The sequence below is a fragment of the Pseudochaenichthys georgianus genome, chromosome 4, assembly GCF_902827115.2.
Source record: "Pseudochaenichthys georgianus chromosome 4, fPseGeo1.2, whole genome shotgun sequence".
Taxonomy (NCBI): domain Eukaryota; kingdom Metazoa; phylum Chordata; class Actinopteri; order Perciformes; family Channichthyidae; genus Pseudochaenichthys; species Pseudochaenichthys georgianus.
In genome coordinates this window covers 21,891,135-21,909,817 of record NC_047506.1, presented here as the reverse complement: position 1 = coordinate 21,909,817, position 18,683 = coordinate 21,891,135, and the positions used below count along the sequence as shown (strand labels likewise).

General features: G+C 41.0%; 1 protein-coding gene across 4 annotated transcripts in view; it reads left to right on the top strand.

The window, feature by feature from the left end:
- Positions 1-17,848, top strand: part of dnajc6 (DnaJ (Hsp40) homolog, subfamily C, member 6) — a 43,035-nt gene extending 25,187 nt beyond the window's left edge. For 3 of the 4 annotated variants that reach the window (XM_034081268.2, XM_034081266.2, XM_034081265.1), the window contains 7 exons: positions 11,479-11,622; positions 12,552-12,653; positions 12,850-12,975; positions 13,063-13,404; positions 13,768-13,916; positions 14,310-14,486; positions 15,262-17,848. In XM_034081268.2, the coding sequence (XP_033937159.1) occupies positions 11,479-11,622; positions 12,552-12,653; positions 12,850-12,975; positions 13,063-13,404; positions 13,768-13,916; positions 14,310-14,486; positions 15,262-15,363 (1,142 nt within the window). In that variant the 3' untranslated portion in view covers positions 15,364-17,848. The remainder of the gene's footprint in view (positions 1-11,478; positions 11,623-12,551; positions 12,654-12,849; positions 12,976-13,062; positions 13,405-13,767; positions 13,917-14,309; positions 14,487-15,261) is intronic. The other variant, XM_034081267.1, reaches the window with a different exon arrangement.
- The last annotated feature ends 835 nt before the right edge of the window (positions 17,849-18,683 follow it).

Below are 18,683 nucleotides of genomic sequence, written 5' to 3'. Positions count from 1 at the left end.
AGTGGAGGTTCTGGAGGACGGGAGTGATGTGGTCTCGGGAGCGGGTGTGGGTGAGGAGGCGGGCAGCAGAGTTCTGGATATGTTGGAGTTTATTGATTAGGTTGGATGGTATGCCGTAGAGGATGCTATTGCAGTAGTCGAGTCGTGAAGTGATGAATGCATGAATCAGGGTTTCAGCAGCAGACAAGGAGAGTGATGGGCGGAGATGGGCAATGTTTTTGAGGTGGAAAAAGGCGGTCCTGGTGATGTGATTTATGTGGTGGTTGAATTTGAGCTGACTGTCGAAGATGACTCCGAGGTTGCGGATTGAGGGGGGGAGATAGAGTGTGGCTGTCAATGGTGAAGTTGAAATTCTGGATGTCTTTGATACGGGATGGGGGGCCGATGATGCTGATGTCTGATTTGGCACTGTTCAGTTGGAGAGAGTTTGTTTGCATCCATGCTGTGTGTTGTGGGGGTGTTGGTTTTTGTTGAGATATAAAGTTGGATGTCATCGGCGTAGCAGTGAAATTGAAGGTTGTGGCGACTAATTATTTTGCCAAGGGGGAGCATGTAGAGGATGAAGAGGAGGGGGCCAAGCACCAAACCGTGGGGGACACCTTGGGACAGAGGAGCAGTGGAGGAGGTGCAGTTGTTGATGTTGATAAACTGATGTCTGTCGGTGAGGTAGGATTTCAGCCAGGAGAGTGCAGTGTCGGTGATGTTGAGTGATGATTCGAGGAGGGACAGCAGGATGGCGTGGTTGATAGTGTCGAATGCTGCGGTGAGGTCGAGGAGGATGAGGATGTTAAGGTTGCCGGAGTCAGAGGAGAGGAGGAGGTCGTTTGTGATTTTGAGAAGAGCTGTTTCGGTGCTGTGTTTTGATCGGAAACCGGATTGAAATGGCTCAAAAAGATCATTGGAGCTGAGGTGGGCTTTAAGTTGTGAGGCAACGACACGTTCAAGTATTTTTGACAGAAAGGGGAGATTTGAGATGGGCCGGAAGTTGGACATGATGTCAGGTGTGAGTCCAGGTCTTTTGAGAATGGGTGTGACAGCAGCCCGTTTGAGAGAGGGGGGAACTGATCCAGATCTGAGGGAGGAGTTAATGATGGTGGCGATGAGTTGGGAGATGGCAGGGAGGCTCTCTTTAACAAATTTGGAGGGCATTGGGTCAAGTGTCCAGTCATGAAGTCGGACAGTTGCATGGGGGTCACAGGGGAGAAGTGGGACAGGGGCTGTGAGGTGAAGGGGGGGAGCCAGGAGGGGAGGTGGGGGGTGCTGATGAGGGTGTCAGATTGCTGTAAATGTTGCTGATTTTGGTTTGGAAAAACGAGAGGAAGGAGTTGCACTGTTCGGTGATGAAGGATGAGGTGGCGTTGTCACAGGGTTTGAGAAGTTTGCTGATGGTGGAGAACAGACGCTTGGAGTTGCTGGAGCCAAACTGAATGAGTTGTGAGTAGTAATTAGACCGGGCTGCTTTGAGTGCGTTACTGTACTGCTGGAGATAGTCTTTGTAGATTTGAAGATGGACTGTTAGTGTGGTTTTCTTGTGTTGGCGTTCAAGTTGACGTTTCCTTGATTTCATTTGGCGGAGTTCGGGGGTATACCAGGGGGCGGAGTGTATGAAAGAGACATTTTTTGTTTTTGTGGGGGCCAGTTCATTAAGACAGAAGGAGAGGGTGCTGTTATAATAGTCCACAAGTTCAGATGGGTTTTCAGAAAGGGGGGGGGGGGAGACAGACATCTTGCAGGTAATGGAGGCAGTGATTGCTGAAGGTGAGATGGATTTGAGATTTCTGTAGGTTATTGTGCATTTTTGCTTTTGGGCGGGGATGGGGATGTTGATGTCCATGATGATGGCCAGGTGATCAGAGATGTGGAGATTGAGGCTGGACAGATGATGGATGGTGAGACCAGTGGAGCAGACCAAGTCCAGGATGTGACCACGGCTGTGTGTTGGGAAGTTGATGTGTTGAGAGAAGTTGCAGCAGTGAAGGGTTTCCTTAAATTCAGAGGCATATTTGCAGGTCGGGTCGTCAACATCAATGTTAAAATCACCTAAGAGGAGAACAGATGGGGATATGGCAGAAAGCTGAGTGAGAATGTCAGAGAGGTCGGAGAGAAAGGAGGGGTTTGGCTTCGGGGGACGGTAGATGATGGCTGTGACCAGGGGAGTGGGACCAGAGAGTTTAAAGATCAGGTGTTCAAATGAAGAAACATCAGGGATGGGGATTATGGTAGCTTTGATTTCCTTTCTGATAATAGCAGCTATACCACTACCCCGCCCTTGTGGGCGAGGTTTGTCAATGTATGTGAATCCTGCTGGGGTGATTTGATTTAAAGAAAAATAGTCCAGGGGTTTTTGCCATGTTTCGGTCAGATACAGAAAGTCCAGGTTATTGTCTTTAATTCATTCATTTAGAATGTGGCTTTTATTGTGGATGGAGCGTGTGTTGAGCAGGGCTGCTCTGAGGTGACGTTGCATTGGGGGGGGGGTTGTGTGGACCTGGGGAGTGGAAGGAGATTGGTCAGATTCACGTGTTGTTTGTTGTGATGGCGTAGTGTGGGCGTGTGACCAGTACTCGAGTTGGGGGGGGATGGCATCCCCCCTGAAATAAAAACGGTCAAAATCATCCCCCTTCTAAAACTGCCATTCCCACTTTCCATCCCTTATGTCATTTTATCAATGAACGTGGCACTGGTATTACTGCTATTTCAACATTCATTGTGCGCATTTTGAGTAAAATACTGTGGGCGAGGGAGCACGCACACACGCAATGACATTTTTACCAAGTCACTGATGCTATACTATGCGAGTGCCCTAGAGGGCGCCAGAGCGCCGTGATGCGCCTGTTTGATCGATGCCAGAAGCGCAGGTAACGGTCATCACAATGGCCAAGCGACCAGGAGGACAACGCGATCTGAGGGACTTCATATTTAAAAATACTAAAAATAACATTTCAGGTAAGTCAAGAGTCAGTAATCTTAGTCATTACTCACTACTTTAGTCACCAAAGGTGGAATCTATGGACATAAGCAGCAATAACAACTTAGTTTGGAGTTTAGCTACGTTTTTCTCTCGTGTTAGCTAGCTGGTAAGACTCAAAACTGTTGATGAAATGATACCACCAGCACCAGAAGAGCTGAAACCCCTCCTTCAAGCAGTGAACACTCTGGTCATCTCCACAGCTGAGTGTGAACATGGGTTTAGTCAGATGAACATTTTAACCACAACTAGAAGCTCCCTAGAGGTAAAAAGCATGTCAGGTTGCTTTTCATCAAGTGTGTTGGCCCTCCACTGAACAAGTTCAGACCAGAGGTATGTCAAGACTTGGCTTCAAAGCCATTGCTTAGCTAACAATCCGAAAGCAAGAGCCAGAAAAATTGAGACCAAAAAGCATGATTATGAAGATCTTTGGAAACTTCTATGAGATGGGGGAGAGTGGAGGAGGCAGCCGTTGACAACATTGGTCCTATTTTGTATTATCTTTTAATATATTTTCATATTTTGTAAACTTTCAATTTGCACTTAATGCCCTGTAACATTGGGAATGTTAACATAAAATATTTGTATTTGAACTGCAATAAAAGTGTTTAAGTGTTTAATTTACATAATGATTTAATGAATAACGATACAAATGTAACCCTTTAGATACCAGTTTTGATCGTATACCAGTAACTGCTTTTTTGAAAAAATACACTATAATTCAATATTCTAAAAACTATTTTGACTTTATTATCAATCAATCAATCAATGTTTATTTATATAGCCCAATATCACAAATGTTACATTTATCTCAGTGGTCTTCACAGTGTGTACAGAATATCAGTATGACAATACGACACCCTCTGTCCTCAGACCCTCTGTCCTTAGACCCTCACATCGTACAAGGAAAAACTTCGGGAGAAAACCCACAGTTTAAAGGGAAAAATGGGAGAAACCTCAGGGAGAGCAACAGAGGATTATTTTTAGTATAATCAGCTGATCCATCTGAATAATAAATGAGGGACTGTTAACCTACAATATTTGTACCATAGACTTCCATTATAACCACATTTTTGTATCCCCTCCCCCCCTTTAAATAAAGTGAAAAAAAGATTTTGCAATAATTGTCCTCTGCATTTGACCCTAAATGTTAGTGGTGCCATGGCAGCCCGGGGACCGACTCTAATTCTGAGGTGCCTTGGTCAAGAGCAAGGAAAGGAGTCAACAAGTCCTCCAACTCATACAACCAAATATGTCGTTTGTTCAAGCGCTTAATACGACCTATAATTACGTTTTAAAATTGTCGGCCTCTAGTGCTCCCGTTCAATGCAAACGTTACAGAGGGTTGTTTATTCACAAATAACCCTCTCTGTAAAATCCTAAATTGTAGGATAGTTTGGCCATTAAAACGCTTTATGATTAGATTTCTAGCGAGAAGTATATATTGTACTTTTAGAATCCACGTCCAGTCGATATGTAGGATCTATAGTTTCATAGATATTACGAAGATGATTTGAGGTTTCGTCAGGACAACGTGTATATGCGGCAAGCTTCCATGTAAAGTTACGGGTTGAAAACAGTATTTCCGGTCTCGCCGTTTTCATAATAAAACCAATGATCAAATGATTTAACAGTGATATCTGCAGTACTCATCCACTAAAAAACATCAGTTTATCCTAGTTAATTATACGACATTAATTGGTTTAAATTCTGTACAATGCTTTTGTGTTTTTCCCATAGGTTTTTCTCTTTCGATCCTGAGAGACACATTTCTGTTTTCAGAGGTTTTGATAGGCTAAAATCACGCCGCAATGCACGTCGGGATATGGTGTTTATGTGATATGAAATCGGAAAACATTAAAAAAATAATAATAATACTTTATTCTGAGTGTTCTTGCTTTTCTCTTAGAAAGTCATCACATAACGGCATTGCAATACACGGTTCGGCTGCATTAAATATTACATATCTGCCCTAGATATGTATTTATAGAGCCCTGATCAGAAGACCTTTTGACAAACTGGAAGAGATGCCGCCAAAACTGAATACGTGACGTGGACCATAAATATATCAACAATTAAACAACATCTTCCATTTCTTTTCACACAATACGTCTCCTTGCAGTATCAACACTAATTCGGCTGACTTTTATATTTGATCCAATAAGTAGATAGTCTGTATTTACACCAGAACGGTGCACAGCTGATAGAAAGGGACTTTTTTGTAGTTTTTAAAGATATTACTGATTTTCTGAACTACCTTTCCAACTCCTCATGCAGTTGACTGTTACAGGTCTATACAAGTTCATGGTACAATGCATAAGCTTCACATCGAGAGACTGAAACTGTATTTTCCTTTAACGTTCTGTTTTAATTTCACAATAAAGTTTATAGTCATATTATGTACGATATTATTATGTTTTATTAACTAGACCACTGGTCTAAACCGCACCTCCTAGTGCAGGACGTCCAAAGATATTAACAGGAGGATGTGCAAAACAGACAAACTGATAAGGCTGAATTTTACTCAGGTGTAACTAAAGTCTTATTTAAGGGTTGTTTATATTTCACATCATTAATCAGAATCTGCAAAGTAACAAAAATAAATGTAGTAGAGTAAAAATACCAGGTTAACCTCTGAATTGTAGTGGAGTAGAACAAAGTAGTACATGCTGCTGTAACAAAAAGTTTTCCCAACTTGGGATCAATAAAGTATCTTAACTTAAGATGATCGATGGCTACTGCCATATTTGCTAAATGTGCATCTGAACCTTGACAAGTGCATGTTTCAGGCTTATCAATGAACAACCGGAGGGGTCACAGACATAAGACCAGCTGTTAAATAAAGCTCTTCTGATCTTAGCTGTCATGTGGTATTAATGCTGCCCATTATGGACACAAGCAATTTTCACCCATGTATTAATTATATGTTTTAAATTTGATAACACCAATGTGTTTCGTATCCCCTAAACCTCCAGGGATGTATACAGTTTAATACTGGCAACTTCTAATTGTGGGAAATACGAAAACGTCTTTTAAAACTACATTTCCCAGTAGAGACGTGCCATAGAACATGTTGCGAAACACACAATAGCCAGCAAGTGTAATTCTGGGGGGGGAGGGCCGGGCTGGACCCGTCCAAGTCCAGTTTTGGATAGTCTGGCGTGGTCTCCAAAGTCACAAACCCTCAAAGTACACCCTGTAGCGAGTAAAACTCTAACACAGAAAATACCTGCTATGCTGCCCCAGAACGCCTCGTTGGAGATTTCTCTTTTTCCATTGTTTTCTGCCTGGGTACAGTGACGTGCCCATATCCAAATGGACCAATCCGTGGAGCCGTTATGTTACGTCCGCGGAGCCGTTATGTTACGTCCGCGGAGCCGTTACGTTGGACCAATCCGCGGACTTCCTCACACACACACACTCAATCTTTTCTCAGCTGCAGCTCCGCCGATTTCTCCTCCCTGAGCAACACACTCTCACTCCCTAAGCGTCCAATAGCGATGTTTGGTCAGTGTCCGTGGCGTCCAATTGTGACGCTCCTAGGCTCCTTCAGCGTCATAAAGGGACGCAAATAGCTTTCAACTGATTGCAATGTATTCCCATCTGCGTCGGGATTTGACGCTCATGGAAGCACGGCATTCGTTTATGTCGGCTGCCCTTAAAGGTAATGTGAGCGTCCATTCCCAGGAGTAAAGGATGGCAGAAGACACTACACTACCCAGAATCCCCAGCTATCGTTTGGACTACACCATGTGCTCTGTTTGACAAACCCCGTGATAGTCCTCAAGCTCTGTGATTGGAGAGTGTGCTCCGAGGGTTAAGCCGATTCTCGAACAGCACTTGAAATGGGATGGAACCACGGCAGACTGTCCAAAACTGGATTTGAACGGGTCCACCGCGTCCCCCCTCCCCCACCCCGTCTCCAGAACTACACATGCTGGCTATTCTGTTTCGCAACATGTTCTCTATGGCACGTCTCTACTGGGAGTTGTAGTTTTAAAAGACGTTTTCGTATTTCCCATAATAAGAAGTTGCCAGTATTAAACTGTGTACATCCCTGGAGGTTTAGGGGACAGGAAACACTCACATTTAAAACATATAATTAATAAATGGGTGAAAATTGCTTGTGCCCATTATGGGCAGTATTAATATATATACCCACATGCCAGCTAAGGTCAGAAGAGCTTTATTTAACAGCTGGTCTTATGTGTGTGACCCCTGTGATAACATTACATTACATTAATTGATAAGCCTGAAACATGCACTTGTCAAGGTTCAGAGGCACATTTTGCAAATATGGCAGTAGCCATCGATCAGCTTAAGATAAGATATACTTTATTGATCCCAAGTTGGAACATTTGCGTTACATCAGCATGTGTAACAGTTAAATATGCAGTTGTGTTTATTTGAAAATCATTTAGTATAATCACACAAATTCTGTGTTTTATATTCAACAATTCTGTGTTCTTTATTTATTGATTGTTCAATACCTGACAAGGCCGGAGATGAAATATCTACATACATCTTATAAGAGTATAATACATTATGTATAATATCAGTTAAAATAAGTGCTTCAACATAGTTAACATTGCTGGAGGTATGCACACATATTGATAGATGTCTTGTAATTCACTATTGAGGAACCTGCGACCCAAGTTTTTCATTCAGTGCAGAACTACACCACAGTTGTGTAGGCCTATATGATATGTCAATAAACCTTAGAAAATCATGAAATCTTGAAAGGGATGTGCAAAATAGTCATTACATACAGTCTTTAATTAACTATTAGTAGAGAATAACGAGTAATGAATATACTTTATAGGGATCGTATTAATATCTAATAATAAAAATAATTAAATTCAATAACATGCTTTAACCACCAGGTGTCCCTTTATATCAGCTGTGCACCTTTATGGTGTAAATACAGCCTATCTACCAATTGGATCAAATATAAAAGTGAGCCGAATTAGTGTTGATACTGCAAGGAGACGTATTGTGTGAAAGGAAATGTAAGATGTTGTTTAATGGCTGATATATTTATGATCCACGTCACGTTTTCAGTTCCTCATGTTTGTCTTCTCATCAGGGCTCTATAAATACAGAACTACGGCAGATATGTAATATGTAATGCAGCCGAACCGTGTATTACAATACCGTTATGTGATGAATTTCAAAGAGAAAAGCAAGCACACTCGGAATAAAGTATTATTATTTTTTTTTTTAAATGTTTTCGGTCTGTTTCCGGTATTTGTTAATGACGATGTGCTGTGAGATGTGAGACTGGAATTGCACAGGGGGAAAATAACGTAGGCTATCTTTAGATGCGGATTTTGTTAAACTAATATGTTTAGGCTGTGGACCAACACTATACATTGACGGGGAAGGGGGTAGCAATAAAGATAACACCATTAAACAGTTACACAACATAACAGAAATAATATCGATAGCAGCGTCCCGAGCAACCACCTTGGTAACAATGAAAACGTTGCGATTTCCTGAAGTAATCTTCGTAATAACTAGCAAACTAAAGATCATGTACATCCACTGCACACATAATCTGAAATAACAACTCATATTTCTCGCATCAAATTACATCAAAACGCATTTTAATGGCCAAACTAACTTTAAAATAGGCATTTTCTACCGAGAATAAAACGAATTTCGGCCATGTTTTCTTTTTCTGCAGGGAGAAATTTGAAGATCATGTGACATAGACGCCAGCCATTGAAAAAAAACGGGGTTTGTCAAACAGAGCACATGGTGTAGTCCAAACGATAGCTGGGGATTCTGGGTAGTGTAGTGTCTTCTGCCATCCTTTACTCAGAAAAAACATTTGTTTCTCTGAATCGAAGGGGAAAAATACAAAAGTATTGCACACAATTTAAACCAATCAATGTTGTGTAATTAACAAGGATAATCTGGTGTTTTTTAGTCGATGAGTAGTGCAGATATCACTGTAAAATCAATCGACAGTAAGAGGAATACTTACTTCCGGGTGTACAATTCTCCGTTATCCAATGGGAATGGACGCTCACATTGCCTTTAAGGGCAGCTGGCATAAACGAATGCCGTGCTTCCATGAGCGTCAAATCCCGACGCAGATGGGAATACATTGCAATCAGTCGAAAGCTATTTGCGTCCCTTTATGACGCTGAAGGAGCCTAGGAGCGTCACAATTGGACGCCACGGACACTGACCAAACGTCGCTATTGGACGCTTAGGGAGTGAGAGTGTGTTGCCCTGAGACAGCGGGACGTGGCGAGGCTTTGAGTCGGTGTGTGAACACACACAAACTCCCAGCCTGTGTGTGTGTGTGTGTGTGTGTGTGTGTGTGTGTGTGTGTGTGTGTGTGTGTGTGTGTGTGTGTGTGTGTGTGTGTGTGTGTGTGTGTGTGTGTGTGTGTGTGTGTGTGTGTGTGTGTGTGTGTGTGTGTGTGTGTGTGTGTGTGTGTGTGTGTGTGTGTGTGTGTGTGTGTGTGTGTGTGTGTGTGTGTGTGTGTGTGTGTGTGTGTCTGGACCAGGAAGAGGCACCTATGTCTGACAACCACAATGTGTTAAACCAATGTATCCTTTGTTGACAGGATTTTGTCACTTTACCCTCATGGATGTAATTACAGGTGTGCTTGGTGTGTTTTGCTGTAAGCTAAACACACCTTTTCCAATAAAAGGTTAAGGACAATTGAATTATAGTGATTACAAACAAAGTGAGATACCACCAACAAGAAAGGTATATCAAAGGTAGAATGTAAAAGTGTTCAAAAGAGAGATTGACTTTATTTAAATTATTTGCATTATTGATATTGCCAGTTATAATACACATACTGTAGAGTCAACATCAGTGAAGGTAAGAAGAGTCAGACACATAACACATGCTTAAAACGTGCACATTGGTCTCAGACAGTATCGTGGCTACCTTGATTAACAGAAAGGAGAAGATTCCCCTTCGTCAGCTTTGCCCTTCTTTCCAGTTGTGTCCTTCCTGACTATTTCATTTCCTGCACCACACCTTGCAGTACATGTTAATTGGCTGCAGCTCTAACTTCATGAGATCAGTGAGGCTGCTCATTTGCATACTTCGTGACTATTGGCCATCACCTTTTAAACCTACCTGACACTTGACCTAATTTCTCCTTTAATAGCCAACAAGCTATTTCCGGAGATAAGTAGGTAAAACTGCAGATTTGTGGAATATATTTCTAACAACATAAAACAAGGAAATTAAGGCAGTTTCTACAAATACTCTTCTTTGTATTTTGTAACATCAATTTAGGGTTAGGAAAGGTTATCTGTGTACTGGCCTTAATATGAGTATACAATCCAGATATTCAACTTTAATGTCAATATGTGAAACTTGCAGGCTGCATTTTAACTGAACTGTGGTCAAATGACTTTAATATGGAGGAATTACTGACTAAACAGCTCTGATCGCTCATTTTGTTATATTAGCTGCTGTCTTTAAGTAGCAGTGCATTACATAACCAGGTCTAGGAAGGAATGCATCAGTGCCATATGGCACTCCTCCATGACCACACAGAGGTCGTTGGCCCTGATCAGCCCTGCTAAGGGGATTTTCACAGTAGGCAACAAGTCAACTCAATTTGATTCACATTAGCCTGGTTTTGCATGATAATTGCAGGAAAGCGGGAAGTTGAGCTATGTGTTACTGCTGGGTACAAATATTTTTGAGAAAGAATATAAAAAATAAGACAATTTTCCTGCAGTCATTCACTTCCATGGCGCAGCAGCAGTGGATTAGTTATGTCTGCACTGCAGCTGCTCTCAGAGTTTCAAAGAAAACTCCATATGGAACAGCTACATTTAGCTATAAAAGACAATGGTTCTCAATTGAAGAATTCACATATGGTACCGCTTTGATCCTGGTCATTCCAGCCTAATGTGGGGAAGCATCTGCTCTGAAGCATGCTGAGGAGAATAACTTGTGTATACATGACATGTAGCCTGATGCAGAGGTGGATTGACCTTTTACATGCTCGGCATGCATTTATTTCCTCTGTTTGATAAGATATGTTTCAAAGATAGAGCATCCTTTGACTAAGTGTGTGTGTGTGTGTGTGTGTGTGTGTGTGTGTGTGTGTGTGTGTGTGTGTGTGTGTGTGTGTGTGTGTGTGTGTGTGTGTGTGTGTGTGTGTGTGTGTGTGTGTGTGTGTGTGTGTGTGTGTGTGTGTGTGTGTGTGTGTGTGTGTGTGTGTGTGTGTGTGTGTGTGTGTGGGGTCGGGCTGGGTTTCGCTGTGTCTCGCTCTCTCGCAGATGGCCACTGGGCTCATAGGGAGGGAGTGGCAGAAGCTCCAACAAGCCGTTTAGGACGAGAAACCAATGTGATTTTGGAAAATTGCACAATATAAATCTATTTTAGTGGACTTCAACAATGGAATTATGATCAGTAGAAATGGCCATGACATGGGACCTTTAAGTGAAACAACATAAACTAGTTAGGTTATGTAATTTAATAGAGTAACAGAATAAGATTATTTTGTTGTGTGTTTCCCTCAGCATTTGATCCCTTCGGGGCAGGTCCCATGCCTAAGCCTCAGGACATGATGGGTTCATTCCTTGCAACAGGTAACGTGGGGCAGCCAGACCCCTTCCTGCATGCTGCTCACTCTCCATCACCCACCCTGCAGCCTAAAAGCTCGGGTAAGGCATGCTTCTGCTGCTGAACACTCTCACAGCATTTTATATTTAGTTGAAGACTCCATATTAAGCTAAGGCAAGTTAGTGAGTGTCTGCTGCTACTGTATGCCTTAAAAATGTTTCCCCAAAATGCATGAGCCTGCACTGTTATAAATGTCTTTTTCCATTCTCATAATTTTGCACTTCTCATTGCTTAATCACACGCTTGCTTGCAAGAGTGAGCCTGTATATTATTGCTGCTGTATGTTTGGAAATAATTATGTTTTACAAGTGTTTGAAGCATGTCTGATTAGTATTGCATGCAGATTGCACAGGCTTCATGTCACCCCAGCACTTGTGATTTATGTTTCTATGAAACAACTTTTTCAGCCTGCTGACATTTCTTGCGATTCAACATTTTCTACAGAGGAGTCTGCATAATGAATCAAGACCAGAACATTATCAGTATGCTTTTTAATCTTTGATGTATATTGCTAATTCTAAATTTACAGTAACATTTAATGTACATGTTGGCCTGAGCCCAACCTTAACTTGCACTAATGCTTGTAAAAACCGGTCTGAACAAGCCTTATAAATATTTAGTAGAATTTGCCGTCCTCTATTTCAAGTATTTAATACACGTTTTTCGGCTCTTCACAAAAGGATAATATACCAACAAAACCAACAAGAGAAGCACATATTCAGTCAAAGGCTTACCACCAATAAATTGAACATGATCATCGCAGTTAGGTATGACACTTTTTTGTCTTAGAGCAAGGAATATATCAACAGTAAATGTAGTTTCAAGAACTAACACCAGATCCATTCAGACTTCAAACATCCTCTAGTAACGATTTATGACTTATCATTTTCTTTGACTGTCTGGATTCATGTTGCTCAGTTCCTCTTCATTGTGTGTTCAGTCTTGGACTAACCTTTATATTTTCTTGTAGGCCGAAACTCCCCCGTCCCACCGAGCACCCCAACCGTCAACATTCAGCAGCAAAATGCAAAGGGAGGGTGGGACTGGAACAGACCCGCTACTACAAGCACAGGTAGAGACCAGTAACACACACACACACACACACACACACACACACACACACACACACACACACACACACACACTGAATTTTCTAATACTTAAATCATCGAGGGAAGTTAATTTCGAGCCAATTTGTCACTGAAAAAAATACTGAAGATTAAAAAAACACTCTAAAACGTATATGCATTGTTTGTTGATTTATCCAGGAGCAGGCTTTAGTATGGGAAGTCGGTCAGCCACTACGAGCCCCACAGGCTCAGTCAACAGCACCCCCACCCACCAATCCAAGCCAAACTTGGACCCATTCGCTGACTTAGGCAACCTCGGTGGAGGTCAGTCACTGAAAATTTGCTGAAGCCCAACGCGACTCTCTGATATTTTTATCTCATGTCATTATCTCCGTTTTTTTACAATTGCAGGCTCTGGCTTCTCCAGCAAACCGACCACTCCTACTGGGCCTACCCCTCCCATCCCTCCCATCCCTCCCATGGGCTCCCCTTCCCGACCACCCCCGTCTCCCCAGCATGCAGAGGGGTGGCAGTCCAACCCAGGGGCAGGCTTCCCCTCGTGGCAGCCAGGTGCTGGAGTTGGCGGAGGATGGCAACCCCAAGGACCGGGCCCCGCCCCGCAGCCAAAGCCCAGCCCCAGCCACACCCCCATGCCTCACGCATCGCCCGGGGGCCGACCCAACTACAATGTCAGCTTCTCAGCAATGGGAGGGGGCTCGCCCAGCGCAGCGGTTAAAGCACAGGCTAGCATGGGTAAGCAGGAGAAGGGGACTTGGATTTGATACTGTCTGTCATTATGCAGTTTGCTCGGAGTTTAAAAAGTTTGGAGTGTGTTTAATTCTTTATGCATGAGATATTTAACGTTATTTGCCAAAATGGTTCAAAATGAATGTACTATTAAAAAAACGAAAACAAATACTATATTTAGAAGAGAGAGCAGAAAGGTAGGTGTAATATTTAGACTTGATTTCTGTATACATTAACGTTTTGATGCTGTAGAAATGGATCTGCCAGAAAGAGTACATTGGATCTAGTTGTTCAGAAACATACAATAAGTGACGGATTATCTTTAAAAGTATGTATTTTTGACTTTCTGTTTATATCCCTGTGTGCCAGGTACTAAGCCGAAAGTCGTGAATGCCAACTTTGATGACCTGCTGTCTGGCCAGGGCTTCGCTGGGACCAAAGAGAAGAAAGGGCCCAGGACTATAGCAGAGATGAGGAAGGAGGAGATGGCCAAAGAGATGGACCCTGAGAAAATAAAGGCAGGTTTTTTTCTTAAGTTTAATTGAGTTACATTTGGTTAGTCATAGAAATAAGTGTTGGTTTGTTTATTTGCTGTCAGAGTTTCTGTGAGTAACTCCATAAAGTCATGTGACTATATCCGAGGAGAATTATGGTTTGACATCAGTTCACTAGGTTTTTATCATAATTTCATTTAGTTTAGCTTTGGCTGTTAAAGCCTTTCTGGTTGTTTCAGAATTAATGAAGCGACCAATATAGGTCTCCCACGATGAAACTTTGGTTGCCCTAATATCTCCTTCAAAAACATTTCCCCAGAGCCAGGAACCATCATCAAAGCATTTCTGCTAATAATTGCCCCAAATCTTGGCATCACTGGCTAATGGCCCTCCCCTCTCTCCCTGTTTGTGACCCAGATTCTGGACTGGATCGAGGGGAAGGAGCGTAACATCCGCGCTCTACTGTCCACCATGCACACGGTGCTGTGGGAGGGGGAGACGCGCTGGAAGCCTGTAGGCATGGCTGACCTGGTCACGCCAGAACAGGTCAAGAAGGTCTACCGCAAAGCAGTCCTGGTCGTGCACCCAGATAAGGTGAGACACATGTGCTAGTGGACTTCATAATAATAATATTAATGATGACTGAGAAGTGAGGATATTTACTTGCATGCATGCTAGGAGATACAGTATGTAAATCCCTCTTTCCCTATATCAAAGTTCTCTTCAATCCGCCCTGTTTTTATTGACATTTCTTTTCATTGTTTGGGGTCCCACAAACTCTATGTTCCCTGTCAGAAATATATACTGTATATCCTGCTCTTTTTGTTAAAACCTGATATAGGTTTTGAAGTTGTAACCCTTCCCCTTGAACCAACTTGATCTGCACAGCCATGACGACGACAACAACAACAAAAATAATACTTTTAGTAAAAATATAGTGTTTTTCTAGCACCAAGGACACAAAACAATCAAATAATTAAAAACTAAAACATTAGAATAAAAAGCAACAAACTAGACTTTATAGATACAGATGCAAAATACAAGTAGCAATACAAAATTACTGATTTGTTTAAAATGTGACAACTGATAATTGATAAACATTCAAAAGTGTCAAGGATAGCATTTGGAGGATGAATTATGTTATTGCGCAATTGAGTTGGGTATTATGATTGATTCTTTTTTTGATGTCCTTATTGCTTTTGACCTGTTGTATATCTGTAACCTTTTATTTGTACTGTTGCCATTGAGACAATCAAGTTTGGCAAAGGCAAAACAGATGCTTTGCATCACTCATTTGGATATGGCTAGAAGAGGAGAAGTGTTCAGGTTACTCTCCTGTGTGTTACTGCTTTCTCCTTCTTTCCCACAGGCCACAGGACAGCCCTATGAACAATATGCCAAGATGATTTTCATGGAACTAAATGACGCCTGGTCAGAATTTGACAGCCAAGGACAAAAACCCCTCTACTGAATAAATAGTGAGAGGAAGTGAGTGAGAGGAGGATGTCCCTCCTGATTCTGTCGTCTAACCCTCCTAAAAGTGTGTCACCACCTTTGGTCGACAGACTACAGCTCCTCCTCCAACATCGCCTTTATACCTGTGCTTTGACCCATATCTCTCTTCTCAAAGACAGTAAAAGACAACAAAACTCCAGTGACTAACAGTGTGACTGCTCTAATGAACCTACCTACTGAATGTTTGTGGTGCAACATTACCCTCCCTTGTTGAGTGTCTTTAGCCCTGAAACCAACCCAGCATTCAAAGCGGAGTCACCGGGACGTCTAGAAAAACAAAAGAAATGCTTGATTCAGAGGAGATGTATCAAAAGTGACAAGAGACGGTGGACAACCAAGATTAGAGAAAAATACATCAGGGAGTAAATTGAGCAAGCATGACACAGACTGCTTTTAAAAAGGGGATTCAGGTAGTCTGTAAGGCACAAGTAAGCATTTCATATCAATTTAAGCCACTTACACACAAAACATTGGTTTCCATCCAAAATAGGGGTGGTTGGAGGTACGAATTAACAATCTTTCTCATTTAAAAAGTGCAGAGAATAATTACAAATTGCTGACACTGCTTCTGATTACAGGTCGGCTTCTTAATTATCTTAAAAATGTTAACTGCTGACAGTGAATGAAAATGAAGGGGCTCTTCAATGAAAACACAGATCAGAAGGCTGCTCCGAACCTTATATACATATAACAGATTAACACTATGGTGTTTTGACTTTAGGTGAATGATTCTTGATGTGTGTTCCCATGTTTGCAGGGAACCGAGGGTTATATACTGTATTCTGGGATTAGCACATGTACAGATCCATACCTGAAGCACCTTGAGGCTTCTCACTCATTCAGTCACATGTTTTTTTGCAGGCGAGTTGTGTGAAAGCACAAACTTTGCTCGGTGCACCTTTGAAGGAAAGCCATTGTTATTTATTTATTTGTTCATTTGTGTTTGTCTTCATCTATTGTTTCATGTGTCAGGCCTGTTAAATTATTTTTGTTAAATGTAACTGCACATGTTGTCAGATAATGTATGTAAAGTTGTTTGGGTTATTTGCGGGGAACTGTTTTACTCATTTACTGACAAAACACAGGAATGTCTTCTGAGACTATATCAGACTATGATAGCCTTTATAGTCTGCAATAACATGTTCCAAACAACAGATGTGGATATATCTATTACAAATGACATTTATATTCAAAGTCTCTAAATTGCGAGTCGCAGGATTGAAAATGTTCTCATACTGTAAAATCATATGAGGGAATTAATGAGCTTTAGTGAAACTAATTTCTCTCAAATCGATGGTATTACATATCTGCTGTTATTTCAAGACTTATATCAAAACACTGATTTGCAGTGATTGCAAAAATGTTTTTTTTAAATGTATCTTTGTTTACATTTACATCACAGCACTGACACTTTTATTTGTAATTATCATGCAGCTTTTTGTGTGCTCTTGAGTTCTACTGACACACTTTCATATCAAAGGTAACAGAAAATGTTGCATTTTTGAATAGTGATTGATTCAATCTAAAACAGATTAAATTCTCCCCATATAGTTTCAATAATATACTGATGGTATTGTTCCTCTGTACGATAAAAACTGTAATACTGGTGTCATTTTGTGTAGAAAGTATTATACGGTTCTGAAATGAAGTCCATCAGCAAATGGCAAACATATGCAAGATAGAGAATACTTATGTACTCATAGTAAGTTGAAACTGAATCAATTCTCAATTTCTCTGACATTTTATTTACAACATCCTTACCTTACAGCTTCGAGTCATTGACAGAGCTCTACTGTAACCCCCTGTTTAAACTCAATTTTCACAAAAGCTAATAAGGCAGAATATCTACAGAGACATGTTCATAAACCGCTCTTTATATCATAACTGTTTTCATACTCTCTGTTTTGGAAATCTTTTTTAACCGTCATGTGGTTTATCTCCCTTGGTTTGACTTCATTCATACCCAGGACTCCAAGTTTCTTCATGTGTGTTTCAGACTTTGACTCAATACTGAACACTGGAAATAAAGTATGACTTCTAAAGTGCTGTTTCTTCAACTGGGTTTGGGACCCAGAATGGATTACATGGCAGAGCTTTTTGGCTGAAATACATCGCTGAACAAGACACTGAGTCTCAAGGTGAAAATGTTGGACCCTGAACTCAAGGCTACTGCTTGACCAGACGCAGGAAGTGTGTAGTGTGTGCTTCTGTGCTCTATTTACACTGAGGAACTACATGTGAAATAACCCTCATAAGCTCCCTCGCTGACTGAACTCTTTACCTGCAATCTATCGGCTATGTTAAAAAGCTAAGCTCTATATTGTAGTCAGTGGATGTGTGTTGTTTGAAATTGTGGTGCGTATGGAAGTGATCCGATTTGGACACAGACAACGTTATGTGTTTGCCTGTCTGCTGTAAGTATTACTAAACTGTGTAAACAATTCTGTTCATGTGTTCCTTTTCAGTTCTGTTTACCAATACATGGGATGTACATAATGATCAAGTGCAGTGCACACAAATAAATAGTCAACAGAGAACAAAAGCATCCCTCTGCAGGTTTGATTGTTTTTCCTCATTTTGAACACTAGAGGGTAGCAATGAATAACAAATGAGCTTCATCACTGCACTGTGCTCATAAATGGAACAAGTGCGTACATTATTTAACAAAATAAAAGTACCAGTTCCACAATTTTAAAATACACAAATACAAGTAAAGTCCTATAAAAAATGTGTTCGTATTAACTACAAAATACACATTAGTACTACTCACATTATGGACTTTTTACCTATTTCTGGATAGTTTTACTTCTAATAGTTATTGAAATAATACCATATGATAAGTTCAGAAGGATCTCAAGCCAAGACCAGACACCTTCTTTGTGAAAATAATTTAAAGCCGAATAGATTGGAAACCAAAGGTTTTAGATGTTTTCATACATTATATTTTATAAGCTTGTAAATGTTTTAAATGTAAAATCTGAAACTGAACTACTGATGTTTGCTGTCAGAAAACGTATTGGAGTAACACACATTTGGAATATGTACTTGACAGGCAGTAATATCAGTTGAAAATGATATAGACCTGCTGATCAGTCAACTAAACGATTGACAGGAGAGTAATCAATACAATATTTTTTTAATTGATTAATCATGATCAAACATTGCTAATAATATTTAACTAAATGTCTTTTGGTATTTGTAAATCAAGAATATTGTCGGTAGATTGAAAAAGGAAAATAATGGTCAGTTAGCCCTTCAGTCAATGTGACTCTAACC